The sequence below is a fragment of the Suillus subaureus genome (assembly GCF_016647635.1).
Source record: "Suillus subaureus strain MN1 chromosome Unknown BJ212scaffold_77, whole genome shotgun sequence".
Taxonomy (NCBI): Eukaryota; Fungi; Basidiomycota; class Agaricomycetes; order Boletales; family Suillaceae; genus Suillus; species Suillus subaureus.
Window position 1 is genome coordinate 68885 of NW_024538633.1, and position 19335 is coordinate 88219.

Consider the following 19335-nt stretch of genomic DNA (forward strand, 5'->3'; position numbering starts at 1 on the left):
TTGTAATATGCCGAGCGGCTTGAAGTACCAAAACATTTTGTGTAAGTCAGTTGATCTCACTGGCAGCGTGAATGAGTGTGCACAATGGACACACCAAACTGGATCTTTCCTGACCACGACACCTACAACCACTGCGTCACTCCTAATGATGTGGAAGAATGGCAAGCTAGTCAAACACCTCAAAAATCTTGCCTGCACGATACCATGCAGCCTGCGCCATCTCTGCCATTTGAGTATGGTATGCCACAACTGCAGTTTGGAAATCTGGCAGCGCACAACACATCCCAGATGCATCCGCAGTACGTGACAGAAGATGTGGGCTACAGTGGTCCTCACTATGCTGTGGATCCGTCATCTGGGCTGCGCCGCTCATGCGAGTTGGCAAATAGCGAGAGCTTCGAGTTCTGCAGCTAGTTTTGCATGAAACAAACGACTCCGTCTGCCCGTACGACGAAGCCGTGCCATTGAACTTTGGCAAGTCGATGATGTCCAGTGCCAGATACGCCCGCGGTGTTGGTAAGTTGAACCTCCGATGTGGTGTTATTTTTGGATACTTGAGCGCAGTTTATTCCAGTTTATTTCTCGGACTCTGTACAAGTGACAGTTTGGTGATGGCTCGTAAATTGGAGAAATAAAATGGCAGAATAAAATAAGAATTGAGTGGGGCTACTGTACAGTAAAATCGATTATCTCTCCCAATTTGAATATGAACGTTGGAGTACACTGTTTTTGGAAATTTGCCGCCACCGACGGTGGGAAATTCACGGCATTCCATCTTCGAAGGTCGGCAAGTCGTTCTGGCGGTGACGGATATGGCCCTTTACACTCTTCAGCTAGCGCTGAACGCACTCAGGGCTACTTAACGGTCGAAATGTCAGAGATTCAACCCATGATTGCGCCGCAGGAGGACGGCTCTGGTAGTATACCAGAAACAGCACACGAACCACCACAACCAACGCCCATCACAGACCAAGAGGTGGGAGAGTATCGGGAGCAGGATCGTTTCCTACCAGTGCGCACTATCGTTCGTCTGGCTTGATTGACTTGTTTATCTTTCTGATAGATTGCAAATGTCTCCCGTATCATGAAACAGTCCGTTCCGCATACTGCTAAGATCGCCAAGGACGCCAAGGAGTGCGTTCAGGAATGTGTTTCAGAGTTCATAAGTTTCATTACTTCTGAGGCCGCTGAGAAATGTCAGATGGAAAAGCGGAAAACAATCGGAGGCGAGGATATCCTGTACGCCATGGTGTCTCTAGGGTTTGAGAACTATGCGGAAACACTAAAGATTCATCTGGCAAAACTGAGACAGGTGCGTATTTTTCCATGATATACCTTATGGGTTGTATTAAAACTTGTGTCAGCACCAAGCAGGATCCTCGTCGAACCCACGACAGGAGCATAGAGAAGATTGATTATACTTTCTTGTACGCTATACTATTTGTGTACCACTTACGATATCAACTGCTTTCGCAATGTCCATATTTTGCAACTCATCTTGCCACTTTGTCCGCTTTCCATGATGTGATCCACGCCAAAGCAGCCTTGAATAGAGTGGCAGCGATTGTCCAACAACTCACGGAGGCCTGAGGCCTGAGGTGATCCTGGGTCATATTTCCTTGGTATGCGTGGGCTGATAGCAATACATGTACGCATTCAAAACACAGTAATATTCACTACTATGATTTTCCGAGTAAGGATTCGGTTGAGATTAGATTTACGTTAACTTACGCCCTGCTCTGGCTGCCGCAGGAGTATTCAAACCTCTCGGCAAATTCCGTGCCAAACTCCGACACATCATTCTCGACTACACAGCGTCAACGACGTCGACGGACACCCTCAAATAATCCCCAATGACTGTAAGTCGCTGTTCTGTGCATCTGGACTCCTTTACCGAGCATTGTGCTACTTCTCACATTATTTTCGATGGAAACTCGTCGAGTTTTGAGACGGATGGAGGTGCCACATATCCGATGTAGTGAATACATTGGTGGAACACCTATATCATATGGCGCATATCGAACGATCATTGTCTCTCTGACGCTCGATTGAATGGAATTCTGATGATGCTATTCGCTTGTAGGATTCAACTTTCAAACGTTTCGTAGAGGTTGGACGAGGTACGACTGTTTATGACTTGTGCCGCACTGAATGAGCTAAAGTGTTAAACAGTGGTCCTTCTCAAGTCCGGCCCATCTGCAGGCAAGATCGCTGTCATTGCCGAGATCATAGACCACAACCGGGTGCGTGCAATGATATCATGTGCCAGAAAAATTAGCTGATCTCATACTATCCCGCCAATGTATAGGCAATTATTGATGGCCCAACCACCGGTGTACCACGCCAATCATTCCCCTACCGCCACCTCACCCTCACCCCTATTTCTCTAACAAAACTTCCTCGCGGCGCAGGGTCTGGTGTCATCCGGAAGCAAGCGGAAAAGGAGAGTATCGTTGCTAAGTGGGAGTCCTCAACATGGGCCAAGAAGCGTGCTGCCATGGAGAAGAGACGGTCACTAAACGACTTTGAGCGTTTCAGCGTGATGGTTACAAAGAAGCAGCGGAGAGATGTCGTCAGGAAGACCCTAGCCAAGGCTGCATAGAGGATGTATGGATACAAAATATTGGGCATCTTGGTAGGATGTCGCCTCGTTGCATGATCCACACCTTCCCTTACATCTCTTATGCCTACCATGATATATGCATGCACCATGCCCGAGCTATATCACTAACCATTCGCCTCCAAGTAAGATCTGTTATTCTCAACTAGTCGGCTTCTCCTGGGTTTGAGTGATACCCCTTTTTGCTCTTTCGACTGTTGCTTCTGCCTCTACCTCTACTAGAGCAGCTGATGCCCAGCTATGAAAACCCCCCTTGTCAAACGCTTCTCTAAGGCGGATCTCTGCTTCTTGCCAATTCCATTCCACAGGTTCAGATGCAGGATTTTTCGTCTGCGCAGAATCACTACTGGCATCGTCCTGGTGGGGTTCAGCTGGACGATATATTTGGTATGAGAGGACGGGTAATTTGGTCAGCACCGCATGACGGAGACGTTCCGCAAACTCGTTGGTCTGTAAGAAAAATTTGCTCGAGTTCCAGAAAGAAAAGTCGCGATATTGTAAGGACGCACATTACGAGCATCGAGAGCTCTCATTACTCCCCAAATAGAGGCTGTAGCACCCAGCGTCACAAGAGCAGTAGCGATGCCGAAGGCTTTGAGGGTGTACAGAGGACCGTTGAAAAACTGTTCTCCACTGTCTCCATTTGACACAGGACTTTCAAAGGCGGTGGTTGAGCTAGAACCTCCCTCGGTACTGTTTGTGAGGTAGGTCGGGGTCTTATTGGGGAAGAATGCGATGAGATAGGCAACGTTGGTGGTCCTCGCCCTCGCCGAGGAGGCGCAGTAGTTTCCTGAAGATTCTTTGGAATAACACTGCGCCTATATCGTCGTAGCATGACTATTGGCACTACAAGTGCTACGGATGAAAAGGCCAGCTGCGGTACATATGAACTACTAGTCCATACAATTGATTGAATGCGATCGGGCTGCTCACCAAGGTCACTGGAACCCATTTCGGAACTTGGTGATTAGTTCCGAAGATACTCGTCCGTAGATCGTCTTCCTTTGCATTGTCGGAAGACGTCATTCGCAATGGTAAAATGTCGCAAGGCAGGCTCGGGAGGATGTGTAAAAGAAGGGTCACGTGGTGTCATCGACACACATATGCACATTGCACATTTGATGATCTATACTACTGACACGTCCCTTGAATTTGTTCCGAATCATCGTGCTAGTCAAACGAAGACGCTCAAGTTGTCTGCAATCTGTGACAACAAGTAGCACTCACTTGTGAGTATTCAGTGGTAGTATTTGTGCACAGTTGAGTGATACTTTCATTTTGACGTGCACTGATAGTACCCACCCATCTGCCTATCATCTTTAGCTTGTTTCTTCGCCGGCAGCTTGGTGCACCATGTCTGACCTGCGATTTGCGCAGTTGAAGACAGACAAGGTGGGAAAGAAGAAATCAAAGCAAAAAGGCAAAGGAAAGAAAAAAACTGGGTGCGTTGTCTTCCACCGCTTCCCACCTCGTATTGTGGCTACAGACTGAGTAGATAAATTATATATAATTTATGAGCCCCTTCAGGGTCTGGCCAGCCAGCAAAAAACGGCATTCCTAGGTTTTCCCACGGTCCGAAAAAGGCCAGATATTCAATATGGCGCTCCAGGACTGCCGCCCGCAGCACCAGCATCGCTCCCACACCAGCCGCATTCTTGCAAAAAAAAAAAAAAAAATCAGCCGGCACTCCAGGACTGCCGCCGCAGCACTGGCATCATTATCCACCACGCCCTCTAGGACTGCCGCTGCAGCACACCGATCATCGAACGCCCTCCCAGACACAGTTCTCCAACAAAAAAACGATCCTGTGCACGGCGGCATTCTAGGACTGCCACTCACAGCACCACTATCATCAACCCCCCATGCTGACCCCTCTTGAAAACAGTTCTTCACCAAAAAAAAAAAAAAGACCCTGAACTGCCACCATCATCATCATTGATCAGCCCTCTCAAATGGTTCTCTGCAAAAAAAAATTGACCACACATGCAGTGGCATTCTAGGACTGCCACTCAATGCACCATCTCCCTCAACTGTTCTCCACAAAACAAAACAAAAAAGACCCTGCATGCAGTGGCACTCTGAGACTGCCACCTGTGCACCATCGTGATTGATCTCTATTCATACCAATGTACATGCAGCAGCGCTCTGATATTGCTGCCCATGGCTAGACCATCATGCTTGCTAGCCCCTTCAGTGGTTCTCTACAAAAAATTGACCTCTCACACAGTGGCACTCTAAGACTGCCGCCTGTGCACCATTGAGAATGAACCCCTCCAACTGTTCTTGACCAAAAAAAAAAAAGACCCTACATACAGTGGCACTCTGAGACTTCCACCATCTCTTCCACCAGCATATGTACCCACAGCAGCCCTCTATAATGGTTCTTTGCAAAAAAAAATTGACCCCACGCACAGTGGCACTTTCTGGGACTGCCGCTGTTGCACTATCATGAATGAACCCCCCAAAAAACTATTCTTGACGACAAAAATACCCTGCATGCAGTGGCACTCTGAGACTGCCAATCATACATACTGACTCCCTATACGCAACCCTCGATGGCACCATCCAATGATTTTGTTATCAGCATCATAACATGGTGACCCACCAAAAAACCCCTGCATGCAGTGGCACTCTGAGACTGCCACCCATGCTACTTTATCATACTTGCTAACTAACCCTCCATGGTTCTTTTCCCACAAAACATGTAGCGCTCCCTTGCATACAAAAAATTGTGTGCTCCAGAAAGGCTGAAAGACTTGCCCTCCCACGCAACAAATGACCGATTTGTGTGACACCATAATGGGGTCAAAAAATAGAATGTGTTGGAGGGGGGTTAGAAATATTGCTTGGATGACTAGAGCGACCAGAAAGTCCCTAAGATAGAGCCAGAGATATAGCCTTTAATCCCAAGACTCGCGGTTGACAAGAGACAGCACTCAAGTCCAGGAGGAAATGAGAATGAGCGGGAACCAAGCCGATATTCAAAACTGAGGATGTATAGAGATAATATACAAAAGAAACATCAGTCAGTGCGGTCCAAGGCTATGTGCAAAGCATATGGACAGTATAACAAAGTAAAATCAGAGAAGAATCAAGTAAAATAGGGAAAAGTCTGACAGGCACATAAGGCCTAGACATGCTGTCGCCATCTGTGACCATCAATGCATCCTCACCAGTCTGGGATGTAAGAGAGTCCATTGCACCAGGAGATGACTTCCAAGTATCTGGTACACATTAGTTAGCATATCTAATTGATTTCTGAATGCACAAGCAGCAGATGAATCGTGAGAAAAATTGTGCATATCCCCACCTATTTGTCTATTACAAGAATAGTGGACAGTTTCTGAATTCTGAATAAAATCACAAGTATGTATGAGGACCAAATTCAGAGTAGGTTTTGCAAAAAAAAAAAAAAAAAGGGGAAATTTGTTTTGTAATCTGCACATTCCAAAATAAGATGCCTCCAAGGTTACATTTGTTCACGACATGATGTTTTCAAGTCTATAATAGAGGATCCAGTCACATATCGGGCTCTCGAACCAATACCACCACCATGGATGATTTTTCCCACGCATTTTTGCCAGGCAAGGTCGAGTTTTGCTAGCTCACAGTCCACCACTGGGCCTTTATTAAAACAAGCTCCCCTCTGAACCCACCCATGCATATCAGCTGAATGAACATGAATTCCCCATAAATAGCCATCAGAGAATATACCCCGAAAACCTCATCAACTGAACCTCATACACGCCCCACCCACAAACACACATAAGCACGCATCACAACTCAAACACATCTGAACCCCATTATACTAGATAAGACACCTATCACACCCTCGACGCGAGCCCACAACAACTAAAACTGCCAAAAATTAACAAAATGAGGCAAAGGCTATGCCTGAACGTAAAAAACTAACAACGCTTAAGTCACATATCAAATTTAAAGTCTGCCCAACCAGTAAACCCAAAAAAAAAAATTGTTTACAATTTGTAGATATGACAAATATATGTACGAGTGGCCCTCTGAGTACCCCACTGAGAGGCTCACTCAATTTGGTGGACCAGTACTTCTCGATTGATACATTGGGTAGTATACAGTGGCTCAAAAAATTGTCCTAATGTTTGTGAGTTTTCATTTGCTTCATTGTGAGTCAGGGCGTGGGAATATGACTAAGCTATAGGGAGGCGTCAGAAGGCTCTGCTTCTTTGCTGTGTCTTTGTTCCCTATCAAAGACTTCAATATTTCAATGACAACTGCAATGACTATGTTGACTTGTAATTGTAAAGTAAAGTACTGAGATGGATGGAAGGACGATGTTAAAGTAGATTAAATTAAAACTCCGATAGAAACATCTGGCAGCCACTCCACATCAGCCACTCAGCCACTCAACCACTCTGGATATTTCTGGCAGAGTCTAAGACTCTGTTCAGGATCACAATTTTGGCCAACTTCAACAAATTTCGAGAAATAAAAAACAAGATTAAGTAAGCATTCACTCATTGGAGCTTGAAAACAGATGTCACGCTGATTAGCAGTGTGGTCAATATCATAGCGTGTGTAGTATACGCACACCATGGCCATGCTCCCCCGCCTCTTTCTCCACAGCAGTGGCAATGCCGATGATGAGGTTTCATCAAAGTTGAGGGATCATGAGTGGGATGAGGAGGACCAACTGGATGTGGAAGATGAGGGAGATGACTCCAGTGAGGATTTGGAGAGTGTTGATGATGCAGAGGAATCTGATATCAAATTTCTCCAAGCAATCATCAACTTTTTTCAGCATGTGGTCTCATCAGCCTCTGAAGTCATCAATGTTGCAGGGGTTGCCATGAATTCATACACGAAAACTTATTATGACAAACAACCATATCATACTTCAATCCTGATGGGGGTTGGCTGGGTCAATGAACTTCTCAATGGCCATCCAGAATGGATTCGATGTGAGCTTGGCATGCATCGCCATGTATTCATTGTACTGCTACAATTACTTTGTGAGGGTGGTGAAGGTTCAACTACTCTGCTAGGCTTGCAGAGCTATAGACAGAAAGAAAGCCTCTACCTCTGGGGTGAGAGGAAGGCTACTGACTCTCTAGGTGTTGGTTGAAGCGTGCCAAGCGATGTGTTCAACCCTTAGGAGAAGCAAGGAAAGCAAATCCACAGAGTGACACCTAGTCAACTATGGTGAAGCACACTGAAAGCACATGTGCAGGAATGTCAAGCGCGTAGGTGCACGAAGCATGGGAATAGAGCGCATGTGGTGCGTGGATGTGTAAAGACTGAAAGATGGTGTGAAGACATAAACTGAGGCTGCTGAGTGGAGAGACTGATGATAATGGACTGTTGCTAATGGCTAGGGCGACAACTGATAGATGCTAACTCATGATGGATTCTAACTGCTAGACGACTACTGGATGGTTGTTGTATCTCTTGTGGTGGTGGTAGGTTTTTATGAAAACTTTTCCTAGGCAACAGGTAAGCTGTGCCTAGGCGCACTCCCAGGGCTCAGAAGCAAATAGGGAGCGCTCTAAGTATGTAAATGATGTAAATAAAGGGTCCATGACAAAATAAGATATCATACGATGCCAGACATGAGAATAAGTGGAAAGGGATGCACCAGGGGACTGGTTGGACGATGGATGGACGCTCTGGGATGCTGCACAACAAAGTGTGACTAAGTGTGCTAAGTGCGTGCACGAGAATGCGTCGCATAGTGTGGGAATGTGTTGTGCCTCTGGCGCATTTTGCGGGAAAGTCATAGATAGTGAGTTGTGCACTGTACTGATTGTTGTGAGTCGAAATATGGGCAATCTATGCCTGGAGGAATGTCATTCTCTACAGCAGCATAAATGACTCGAAACACATAACCCTGGAGGAACAACTAGCCATCTTCCTGTATGCCACCTTGCTGAGCATTATATAGGATTTTTGTAAATAGGTTAGGGTGACTGTATGGTTATTTCAGCCTAAGGCTACCCATAACATAAAGGTTCAAGACATTTATCATATTTATGTGGTACATTGGTGATCAAATCCCTCATAAAGGCTTGATGTATATACACAAATAGTAGTAGATAACATGTAAATCAAGCATACATATTGATATATCCCCAATGACAACGGTTGTGAAGGGGGATGACATTAATGTTTCATAAAGTTTGTAAATACATGGTGAGATAATGGCCGCGTTGAGAACAGTCATCAACGCGGCCATTATCTCACCATCTATATTTTCATCACATGGATAGTGGGATAATGGCCGCGTTGAGAACAGTCATCAACGCGGCCATTATCTCACCATCTATATTTTCATCACATGGATAGTGGGATAATGGCCGCGTTGATGACTGTTCTCAATGCGGCCATATACTCACCATCTATATTTTGATGGCATGGATAGTGAGTATGTGGCCGCGTTGATGACTGTTCTCAATGCGGCCATATACTCACCATCTATATTTTGATGGCATGGATAGTGAGTATGTGGCCGCGTTGATGACTGTTCTCAACGCGGCCATTATCTCACCATCTATATTTTCATGGCATGTATAGTGGGATAATGGCCGCGTTGATGACTGTTCTCAACGCGGCCATTATCTCACCATCTATATTTTGATGGCATGGATAGTGGGATAATGGCCGCATTGATGACTGTTCTCAACGCGGACAATATTTGCATGATCAATGTGGATGGTGATGTGATGGCCGCATTGAGAACAGTCATCAACGTGGCCATTATCTCACCATCTATATTTTGATGGCATGGATAGTGGGATAATGGCCGCGTTGATGACTGTTCTCAACGCGGCCACAGACACACTATCCATGCCATGGAAATATAGATGGTGAGATAATGGCCGCATTGAGAACAGTCATCAACGCGGCCACATACTCACTATCCATGCCATCAAAATATAGATGGTGAGTATATGGCCGCATTGAGAACAGTCATCAACGCGGCCATTATCCCACTATCCATGTGATGAAAATATAGATGGTGAGTATATGGCCGCGTTGAGAACAGTCATCAATGCGGCCATTATCCCACTATACATGCCATGAAAATATAGATGGTGAGATAATGGCCGCGTTGATGACTGTTCTCAATGCGGCCATCACATCACCATCCACATTGATCATGCAAATATTGTCCGCATTGAGAACAGTCATCAACGCGGCCATCTGTGTGCACACAACAGCCATGAAGGCACAGACTCATTTTAAAATATATAAAACTGGTGTGATTGTATGGTGCACATTCACAGCTGTCATGAAGGGGCAGACTTTTTCTACAATCTATACAGATGGTTTTTGCTGAGGGTGTGTGCTCACAATAGTTATGCAGGTGCATACTCATTCTAAACTCTATGCACATGTTGTTTGTTGAAGGTCCATGCTCACAACTGTTGGATATGTGGCCATACATTGGCATATGGCCCCATATACGACTTGAGTGAGTGCGCACTGGCAGCAAACAACAATTATATATAAACCACATTATCATGTGACATAGTCATGTGACCTTCACGGACTTATAATTGTAGACATGAGGCAAGGGCGCCGCCGATGTGAGTGTATAAAGCGAGGCGAGTCATAATCGCAACACTAAGCAATCAGAATCACAACATCGACCATCGACGATTGATTACCTGCATATCTGCGTGCAAATGGCAGGAAAACGCAAAAGTACAAAAACAGGAGGAAAGACGGCAGCAGGTACAACGGTATGTAGGGTAGATCTATAATTGAAAAGAACTGTCAATAACGACATCGACTTCTGACGATCCGACGCCTATCAGGACGGAGGTCCATCTAATTTGCACCTAGACGCGAGGCCTGTCGAACCGCACATACCTAAGAATGACATTGCAAAAGAGACGCAGAGACTTGACACCCAGGTCACGAAATGCAAGGTCGGGGTTGCTTGGATCGATCTGCTGGAGATGCAAGATCGCCTCAAATTCGGCAAATACAATGACAGGCCGCCTAACGATGCAGAGATCAACAAACTGATCATATCCTTCAAGTCCTCAGGGATAGTACCTATGAAGGACGTGTCAGCGATCCCGATCATCATCGACATCAAGCGAATTGAAAGAGGACTCGCGCTTGCCACTGGTTTTGATGAACCGGATGCCGTGCCTGAACTTAAGCTTGTTGACACAGAGGTCGTCGTCGTCGCCTCTGGTCAGCATCGTCTTGCAGCACTGTGCAAGTACCATCAGACTCTTGAGGATGAGATGGCGTCGTTGGAGAAGAAACGAGCGAAGATAGCAGGTCTCAAAAACGTGTCAGAAGAACATGTCGCGACGTATGAAGCCTTACGAGAGGAGATTGGGAGTATCATGGGACTTCTGGATGGCATTGGCAAATGGGGCGTGATCGTCTATGACAGTGGTGAGTGGATGTTCCGCGCATGATACTGTGGCGAGTGGGGACGCATATACTCACGAGCGTGTTATACGATCCGCACATGCCACCGTTCTGTGTGTGGGAATGCTGACATGTTGATACTTAGACAAGCTGTTGGCGAAGGACGAGACGCTGGCCATGCATTTGAGCAGGAACAACACCTTGCATGAGTTCAAAGAGACGGAAGAGGAGATTCTTGTATCAGTGTTCAAAAAGATACAGGAGATATACAAGAACTCGCCTGTCGACAAACGGCTCAAGCTCGCCAAGAACGAACTGCAGGAAGCTCGCAACAAACATGTCAAAAACGCACGCATACAGAAGGTCCTCCATCACGACAGTCTTTGCATCCTGCTCGCAACGCGTCTTCTACACTTGGGCCCTCATTTTCGCCGCCGGCACGAGTTCTCGGTGACGTGGCTTGCAAAATCGTTGGACGTCTGTATGGGAGTAAGTCGATGTACCAGACATAACATGATGACGGACTGATGCTCACGCCGCACCAGCTCTACGTCTCATGGATCGAATCGCGCTGCAAGACGCTCGCGATGCTCTCGTCTCGTGCACCATTTCCATCGCACATGGCTGTGCGAAAATTAGTTGAAAAGAGCGAGAACGGAGACAAAACAGCCAAGGACGAACTCACTGAGCTGCGGAGAGTGATAACGAGTTGCCTGCCCGCTGATGAAGGAGAGCTGTCGATCTGGGCCCCGGTGCTCGACAAGATCGACTCGCACGCCTCCATTTTCGCTGACCACGCTGACATCATTGAAGAAATGTCCCCATCGTACATCGCAGCCCTAAGCACATACCGAAACAACGTCATACGAACGCTGCGACAAGCGTGGTTGGGCAACGATTCAAATCGCTCTGCGGATGGCGAGAATACGATCTTCAAGCACCTAGACAGCATCATCGCTCGAGTCGCACTTCACCTCACGCCAACAGAGACTGCAGAACGCGCACCTGAACCGCTTCTCGGAGGGTTTTTGATGGATTACGCCTGGAACTATATGATCAAGGTCAAGGAGGCCATCGCTGAGGTGAGCCTGTACCATTCGCATCGAGGAGAAGCGATATGACTCACCATCGACCGTGCATCGGACAGATCTGCCGATGGTTTGAGGCGCTGCTGGATTATTGGCGCTTCCTGCATGGCAAGACGCATGCGATGGACGACTGGTCGACCGTCATGCTGTCGAACATAGCAAAGGATCCACGATTCGAAGAGGAAGGAAGCGATACGGAGGTCAGTCACGGAATGGTGTTGAAAAGACAGAGAGAACAGCGACTGAATGCGCGCCTGCAGGTGATGCATATCATCTGGGATTATAGGCAGACGCTGGTCCTGCGTCTCGAAAATTGCATGATCAGAAACAACCGCCGGCTGGACATTCGCCCAAAGGACAAGAAGGCGTTCGACGCAGCCGTAGAAGCCTTTAAGGACAGCGATCAGATCACGAGTCAAGCGCTGCAGCAGTTGGTGCTCAAACGACGAGGAAAGCATGCGGTGTCAAATAGAGACTTGTCGAACGAATCGCTGAAACTCGCCGGCACGATGGCCCTCCATGTCACGGCATGGGAGTGGCACTCTCTCTCGATCAAGAATCCGGCGCGAGACATACAGCCGTGCATCAATGCGATAACGTTAGAGAGCAAGATGATCATGGAGTATCGTCCGAGATTGTTCAAAGACAAGTGGGCGGGCTCGTTGCGGAGGCTGATCGAACTCGCTCTATGCAAACGACTCGAGCCCAAGCAGCTGATGACGTCGAGAAGGGAGCTCTACACCGTCCAGGAGTGGACCTGGTGGGATGGCATCGTTCTGAGCCACTTGCTATCCGACCCGTCGAAGATTCTCGCCGAGATCCATGAAGAACTCGTCGATAAGCAGCATAAACAACTGGAACGACTCGCTCTCGAGACGCAGGACCGTGACGCAATCCAGAAAGCTGTCAACTATATTGTCAATATGGCGGGATCAAAGGTGGTTGGAACTCCGCATTCCAGGATCTCGGCCGAAGTGTTTGATGCATTGGTCAAACTCGTGCAGGTATGTCGAACCCCCATGGTTACCGTGGCATGTGCGGCCCACATCGGCTGCCGTTGTATGCGGGGGACTTTGCAACCTGACGATTATTTGTTCCTGTATTTTTGTGCAGGCGTTAGAACTGAACACGACGAGATTACGAACGCGTTCCATTGCGAACGACGAAGAGCTACTTTTCAATATTAAAGATGTCGTCCAGCTTCAGATCGTGTTGCCTCCCTGCATAAACAACGAAAACACATTGGTGAGTCAGCGGTGCAATGCTATATAATGCGTCTCACTTCGCATCGAACACGACTCATACTAACATGTCTGCAAGGGCTACGAGGACCAGAGCAATGACGATGATGTAGATGATGTAGATGAGGCTGAGCCGGCGATCAAACGTGTCCGACAGACGATTCTAAGGGCACATTTGTAACCTGGTATTGGTTACACCCAGGTTATGGCTAGCCAAAAGAGCACAATCTGGGCATTTCTGAACATGTCAAAAATGCGCAGAACAGGGGAGGTCAGATCTGGGCATTTCTCAACATGTCAAAAATGCCCAGAACAGGGGGGGGTCAGATCTGGGCATTCTAAGGGCACATTTGTAACCTGGTATTGGTTACACCCAGGTTATGGCTAGCCAAAAGAGCACAATCTGGGCATTTCTCAACATGTCAAAAATGCCCAGAACAGGGGGGGTTGGATCTGGGCATTTCTGAACATGTCAAAAATGCGCAGAACAGGGGAGGTCAGATCTGGGCATTTCTCAATGTGTCAAAAATGCCCAGAACAGGGGGGGGTCGGATCTGGGCATTTCTCAACATGTCAAAAATGCCCAGAACAGGGGAGGTCAATTCTGGGCATTTCTCAACATGTCAAAAATGCCCAGAACAGGGGGGGGTCAGATCTGGGCATTTCTCAACATGTCAAAAATGCCCAGAACAGGGGAGGTCAATTCTGGGCATTTCTCAACATGTCAAAATGCCCAGAACAGGGGGGGGTCAGATCTGGGCATTTCTCAACATGTCAAAAATGCCCAGAACAGGGGAGGTTGAATCTGGGCATTATTATATAGCACTTTTCTATATGGGTCGGGGTTAAGAAGGGGTCGTTTCAAGACATTTCACAAATATAATCCTCCACTGGAACCGTTCCACTGGAGGGTCACAGAGTACCAGGGTATCGACAACAATGATCTCCACTGGAACCGTTCCACTGGAGGGTCACAGAGTACCAGGGTATCGACAACAATGATCTCCACTGGAACCGTTCCACTGGAGGGTCACAGAGTACCAGGGTGTCGACAACAATGATCTCCACTGGAACAGTTCCATCGGAGGCTCGACTCCATGACAAGACAAAGACATTATGTAAGCTAATACCTGATCAACTAATTGATGAAAACCAATGTCATAGCCCTCGTCAAGGGGAGTCCATCCATAGTCTAATGACATCAATAGGATAAGATCCTAATGAATTATAAGCAAAATACTCGAAATCAAAGGGTTCAACAAAGCAACTCAACCGTGGGAACTACTCCGATAAAAATGCAAAAATCAAGCAAAATCAAGCAAAGTCTGAACGAGGATTCGACCCGGGCCATAAGGATAAGGATAAGGAATACGATAGTCAAGACTACGATAGCAAAAAATCAAGAAAACAAGCAAAAGACAAGGATAAGGATCACGACGGTCAAGACTACGATACGATAAGCAAGTCAAGGATAAGAAACGCGATAGTCAAGACTACGATACGATAAGCAAGTCAAGGATAAGAAACACGATACCATTCTAAGGGCACATTTGTAACCTGGTATTGGTTACACCCAGGTTATGGCTAGCCAAAAGAGCACAATCTGGGCATTTCTGAACATGTCAAAAATGCGCAGAACAGGGGAGGTCAGATCTGGGCATTTCTGAACATGTCAAAAATGCGCAGAACAGGGGAGGTCAGATCTGGGCATTTCTCAATGTGTCAAAAATGCCCAGAACAGGGGGGGGTCGGATCTGGGCATTTCTCAACATGTCAAAAATGCGCAGAACAGGGGAGGTCAGATCTGGGCATTTCTCAACATGTCAAAAATGCCCAGAACAGGGGGGGGTCAGATCTGGGCATTTCTCAACATGTCAAAAATGCCCAGAACAGGGGGGGGTCAGATCTGGGCATTTCTCAACATGTCAAAAATGCCCAGAACAGGGGAGGTCAATTCTGGGCATTTCTCAACATGTCAAAAATGCCCAGAACAGGGGAGGTTGAATCTGGGCATTATGAAAGCAATTCAACCGTGGGAACTACTCCGATAAAAATGCAAAAATCAAGCAAAGTCAAGCAAAGTCTGAACGAGGTTTCGACCTGGGCCATAAGGAAAAGGATAAGGAATACGATAGTCAAGACTATGATAGCAAAAAATCAAGAAAACAAGGAAAAGACAAGGATAAGGATCATGATAGTCAAGACTACGACACAATAAGCAAGTCAAGGATAAGAAACGCGATAGTCAAGACTACGATAAGGAAGTCAAGGATAAGAAACGCGATAGACTACGATACAATAACTTACGATAACAATACGATAGTCAAGGATAAGGATAAGGATAAGCAGGGCAATCATATGTTAGACCGCCCCCACCCACCCGCCCGTTAGCTCTCTCGTTGTCTCGTATAAAAACATATTCTCTCGGTGTCTCGCTTCTCGGTTAGATAGCTTAGCAACACACTACAATACACCACAATACAATACCCCAGCAAGACAAGCAATACAACAGCAATAACTCAGGCAAAATCAACCAACCCAATACCAAAAAAATAGCAGAAATCACCCAAAATGAACCCAAGTCTGAACAACATTTTCGCCTAAGCCTGCCCCTCACATCAACCAAAATAAAGCCATGCAATACCAAAAAAATACCAAAATGAACCCAAAACCAAGCCCAGTCCTGACAAGGTTTTCGCCTAAACCTACGCCTCACATCAACCAAAATCAACCAACACAATACAAACAAAAATACCAAAAATCAAGTAAAGTCAAGCCCAGTCCTGACAAGGTTTTCGCCTAGACCTACACCTCAGATCAAGCAAAAATCAACCAAAGTCAAGCCCAGTCCTGACAAGGTTTTCGCCTAAACCTACGCCTCAGATCAAGCAAAAATCAACCAAAGTCAAGCCCAGTCCAAACAAGATTTTCGCCTCACCCTACGCCTCAAGATCAAGCAAAATCAACCAACACAACGCCAAAAATCAACCAAAGTCAAGCCCAGTCCTGACGAGGTTTTCGCCTCACCCTACGCTTCAGATCAAGCAAAATCAAGCAACCCAATACCAAAAAAATACCAAAAATCAAGCAAAGTCAAGCCCAGCCCTGACAAGGTTTTCGCCTTCGCTTACGCTTCAGATCAAGCAACACAATAGCAAGAAAATATCAAAAATCAAGCAAAAATCAAGCAAAGTCAAGCAAAGTCTGAACAAGGTTTTCGCCTCAGCCTACGCATCAGATCAAGCGACACAATAGCACAAAAATAGCGAAAATCAAGCAAAGTCAACCCAAGTACAAACAAGGTTTTCGCCTCACCCCACGCCTCAAATCAAGCAAAGTCAAGCAAAGTTGAAACAAGGATGAGGATGAGCAATACAACAGTCAAGACTACAACTAGCAAAAGACAAGGACAATGATAAGAAACCACCACGCCACCACGCCATACCCCACAACAACCAAGTCAAGTCAAGGACAACAAACACAACAGACCACCATACAATAAAAACGCAAGACAATACGATAACAATACAATAGTCAAGGATAAGGATATCAGGGCTCGCCATACGTCAGCATTCTTGAATCGCCCCCACCCCCCCACCCGTTAGCTTTCTCGTCGTCTCGGATAAAAACGTATTCTCTCGGTGTCTCGGTTAGAGGTACCATACAACAGCCAGACAAGCAAGGCAATAGACTACAATAGTCAACCCAAGCATAAGGAATACAATACAAATACAATACAAAACCGCAATAGATCACAATACACCGCAATAGTCAACACAAGGACAACAAATACAGCACAATACCAAGACAACACAATACCCCCAAAACGGCCAAAATAAACCAACCCCAGAGCCATAAAATAGCAAAAATCAAGCAAAATCAAGCCCAGCCCAAACGAGGTTTTCGCCTTCCCCTACCCCTCAGATCAAGGGACACAATAGCAAAAAAGCATCGAAAATCAAGCAAAGTCAAGCCCAGTCCAAACAAGGTTTTCGCCTTTCCCTACCCATCGCAACAGCAAAAAAATAGCAAAAATCAAGCAAAGTCAAGCCCAGTCCAAACAAGGTTTTCGCCTTCCCCCACCCTTCACCCCAGACAAGATCAACCGTTCCATCAGCAGAAAAAAAACAGCAAAAGTCAAGCAAATCAAGCAAAGTCCAAACAAGGCTTCAACCCAGACAAGGAGTGAAACAGTCAAGACCACCACAGCAAAAAAATCAACAAAACAGGCAGAAGACAAGGATAAGGATAAGGATCACAACAGTCAAGACTACGATAAGGAAGTCAAGGATAAGAAAAGCAATACCATAGGACACAATACGACAGTCAAGACAAGGATAAGAAACGCAACAGACTACGATAGACCACCATACAACAATATGCGATAACATACAATAACATACAATAACAATACAATAGTCAAGGATAAGGACAAGCAGGGCAATAATATCTTAGATCCCCCCACCCCCCCGCCCATTAAAGCTTAGAAACCCACCGCCCCCCCGTTAGCTTTCTCGTCGTCTCGGATAAAAACGTATTCTCTCGGTGTCTCGGCTCTCGGTACTATACAATAGTCAAGACAAGCATAAGGAATACAATACAATACTACGCAATGCAACAGCAAGACAACCAATACAATACCAACACACTACAATACCAATAAAACAGCCAAAATAATCCAACACCAGAGCCATAAAATACCAAAAATCAAGCAAAATCAAGCCCAGTCTGACCGAGGTTTTCGCCTAAACTCACGCGTCAAATAACACAACCAATACAATACCAATCAAACAGCCAAAATAAACCAACACCAGAGCCATAAAATAGCAAAAATCACGCAAAATCAAGCCCAGTCTGACCGAGGTTTTCGCCTAAACTTACCCATCAAACAGCAAAAATACAGCAAAATCAAGCCCAGTCCAAACAACATTTTCGCCTAAACTTACCCATCAAATAGCAAAAATAAAGCAAAATAAAGCCCAGTCTGACCGAGGTTTTCGCCTAAACTTACCCATCAAATACAAAAAATACAGCAAAATAAACCCTAGTCTGAACAAGGTTTCGTCCTCAGCCAACGCATCAAATACACAAATCAAGCAAAATCAAGCCCAGTCTGAACAAAACTCTGACCTTCGCCACCCATCACTCCAGACAAGATCAAGCAGAATCAAGCAACACAAACACAAAAAAAAACACAAAAATCAAGCAAAGTCAAGCAAAGCGTGAACGAGGTTTTGACCTGGGCCATAAGGATAAGGAATGTGATAGTCAAAGACTACGATAGCAAAAAATAAAGAAAACAAGCAAAAGACGAGGATAAGGATCACGATAGTCAAGACTACGATAAGGAAGTCAAGGATAAGAAACGCAATACCATAGGATACGTCGCGATAGTCAAGACAAGGATAAGAAACACGATAGACTACGATAACATACGATACGATACGATAATGATAACTTACGATAATAATACAATAGACTACGATACTATACAATAACGTACCATACGACAACGATACAATAGTCAAGGATAAGGAAAACCAGGGCAAATAATATTTTAGCTTGCCCCCACCCCCCCGCCCTGTTAGCTTTCTCGTCGTCTCGGATAAAAACGTATCGTCTCGGTGTCTCGGTTCTTGGCACTACACAATAGCAATACAAGCATAAGGAATACAATACGCTACAATACAATACCATAGCAAGACAAGCAATACAACAGCATATAATCAAGCAACGCCAGAGCCAATAAATAGCAAAAATCAAGCAAAATGAAGTCAAGTCTGAACAAGGTTTTCGCCTTCGCCTACCCATCAGATCAAGCAACAAAACAACCAACAAATAGCAAAAATAATGCAAAATGAAGCCCAGTCCAAACCAGGTTTTCGCCTTAACCAACGCATCAGAGCATCAGATCAAGCAAGACAATAGCAAAAAAAACCAAAAATCAAGCAAAGTCCAACCCAAGTCCGCACCAGGTTTTCGCCTTTCCCTACGCAACACAATAGCAATTAAATAGCAA

At 45.8% G+C, this 19335-nt stretch overlaps 5 protein-coding genes across 5 annotated transcripts; 4 read left to right on the forward strand and 1 right to left on the reverse strand.

Moving 5' to 3' along the window:
* Nucleotides 1-84: 84 nt before the first annotated feature.
* BJ212DRAFT_1591286 (uncharacterized protein) lies at nt 85-672 on the forward strand (the record flags this gene model as incomplete). Its single annotated transcript, XM_041342512.1, has 2 exons — nt 85-516; nt 575-672. The coding sequence occupies one exon, from the start codon at nt 85-87 to the stop codon at nt 412-414; it is 330 nt and encodes a 109-aa protein (XP_041186322.1). The 3' UTR covers nt 415-516; nt 575-672.
* A 22-nt stretch (nt 673-694) lies between these two features.
* Nucleotides 695-1722, forward strand: BJ212DRAFT_1397603 (histone-fold-containing protein; the record flags this gene model as incomplete). The annotated part of the gene is given in 4 exon segments (XM_041337249.1): nt 695-815; nt 826-1012; nt 1064-1312; nt 1365-1722. Coding segments are annotated over 3 exon segments (431 nt in total), but the record flags the coding sequence as incomplete, so codon positions are not given.
* On the forward strand, nt 1614-2894 carry BJ212DRAFT_998887 (ribosomal protein L14-domain-containing protein). Its single transcript, XM_041344551.1, has 5 exons — nt 1614-1693; nt 1753-1859; nt 2084-2120; nt 2173-2243; nt 2309-2894. The coding sequence occupies exons 2-5, from the start codon at nt 1854-1856 to the stop codon at nt 2600-2602; spliced, it is 408 nt and encodes a 135-aa protein (XP_041186324.1). The 5' UTR covers nt 1614-1693; nt 1753-1853; the 3' UTR covers nt 2603-2894.
* Nucleotides 2762-3646, reverse strand: BJ212DRAFT_1487329 (uncharacterized protein; the record flags this gene model as incomplete). The annotated part of the gene is made up of 3 exons (XM_041341270.1): nt 2762-3070; nt 3130-3438; nt 3554-3646. The coding sequence occupies 3 exons, from the start codon at nt 3644-3646 to the stop codon at nt 2762-2764; spliced, it is 711 nt and encodes a 236-aa protein (XP_041186325.1).
* A 6272-nt stretch (nt 3647-9918) lies between these two features.
* Nucleotides 9919-15707, forward strand: BJ212DRAFT_1304810 (uncharacterized protein; the record flags this gene model as incomplete). The annotated part of the gene is made up of 18 exons (XM_041333678.1): nt 9919-9934; nt 10004-10067; nt 10159-10182; nt 10289-10338; nt 10442-11011; nt 11133-11476; nt 11533-12069; nt 12135-12275; nt 12336-13079; nt 13189-13320; nt 13396-13493; nt 13694-14014; nt 14286-14434; nt 14481-14506; nt 14569-14802; nt 14894-14962; nt 15008-15265; nt 15339-15707. 18 exons carry the CDS (start codon nt 9919-9921, stop codon nt 15705-15707), a joined length of 4146 nt encoding a protein of 1381 aa, XP_041186326.1.
* Between the last annotated feature and the right edge of the window lie 3628 nt (nt 15708-19335).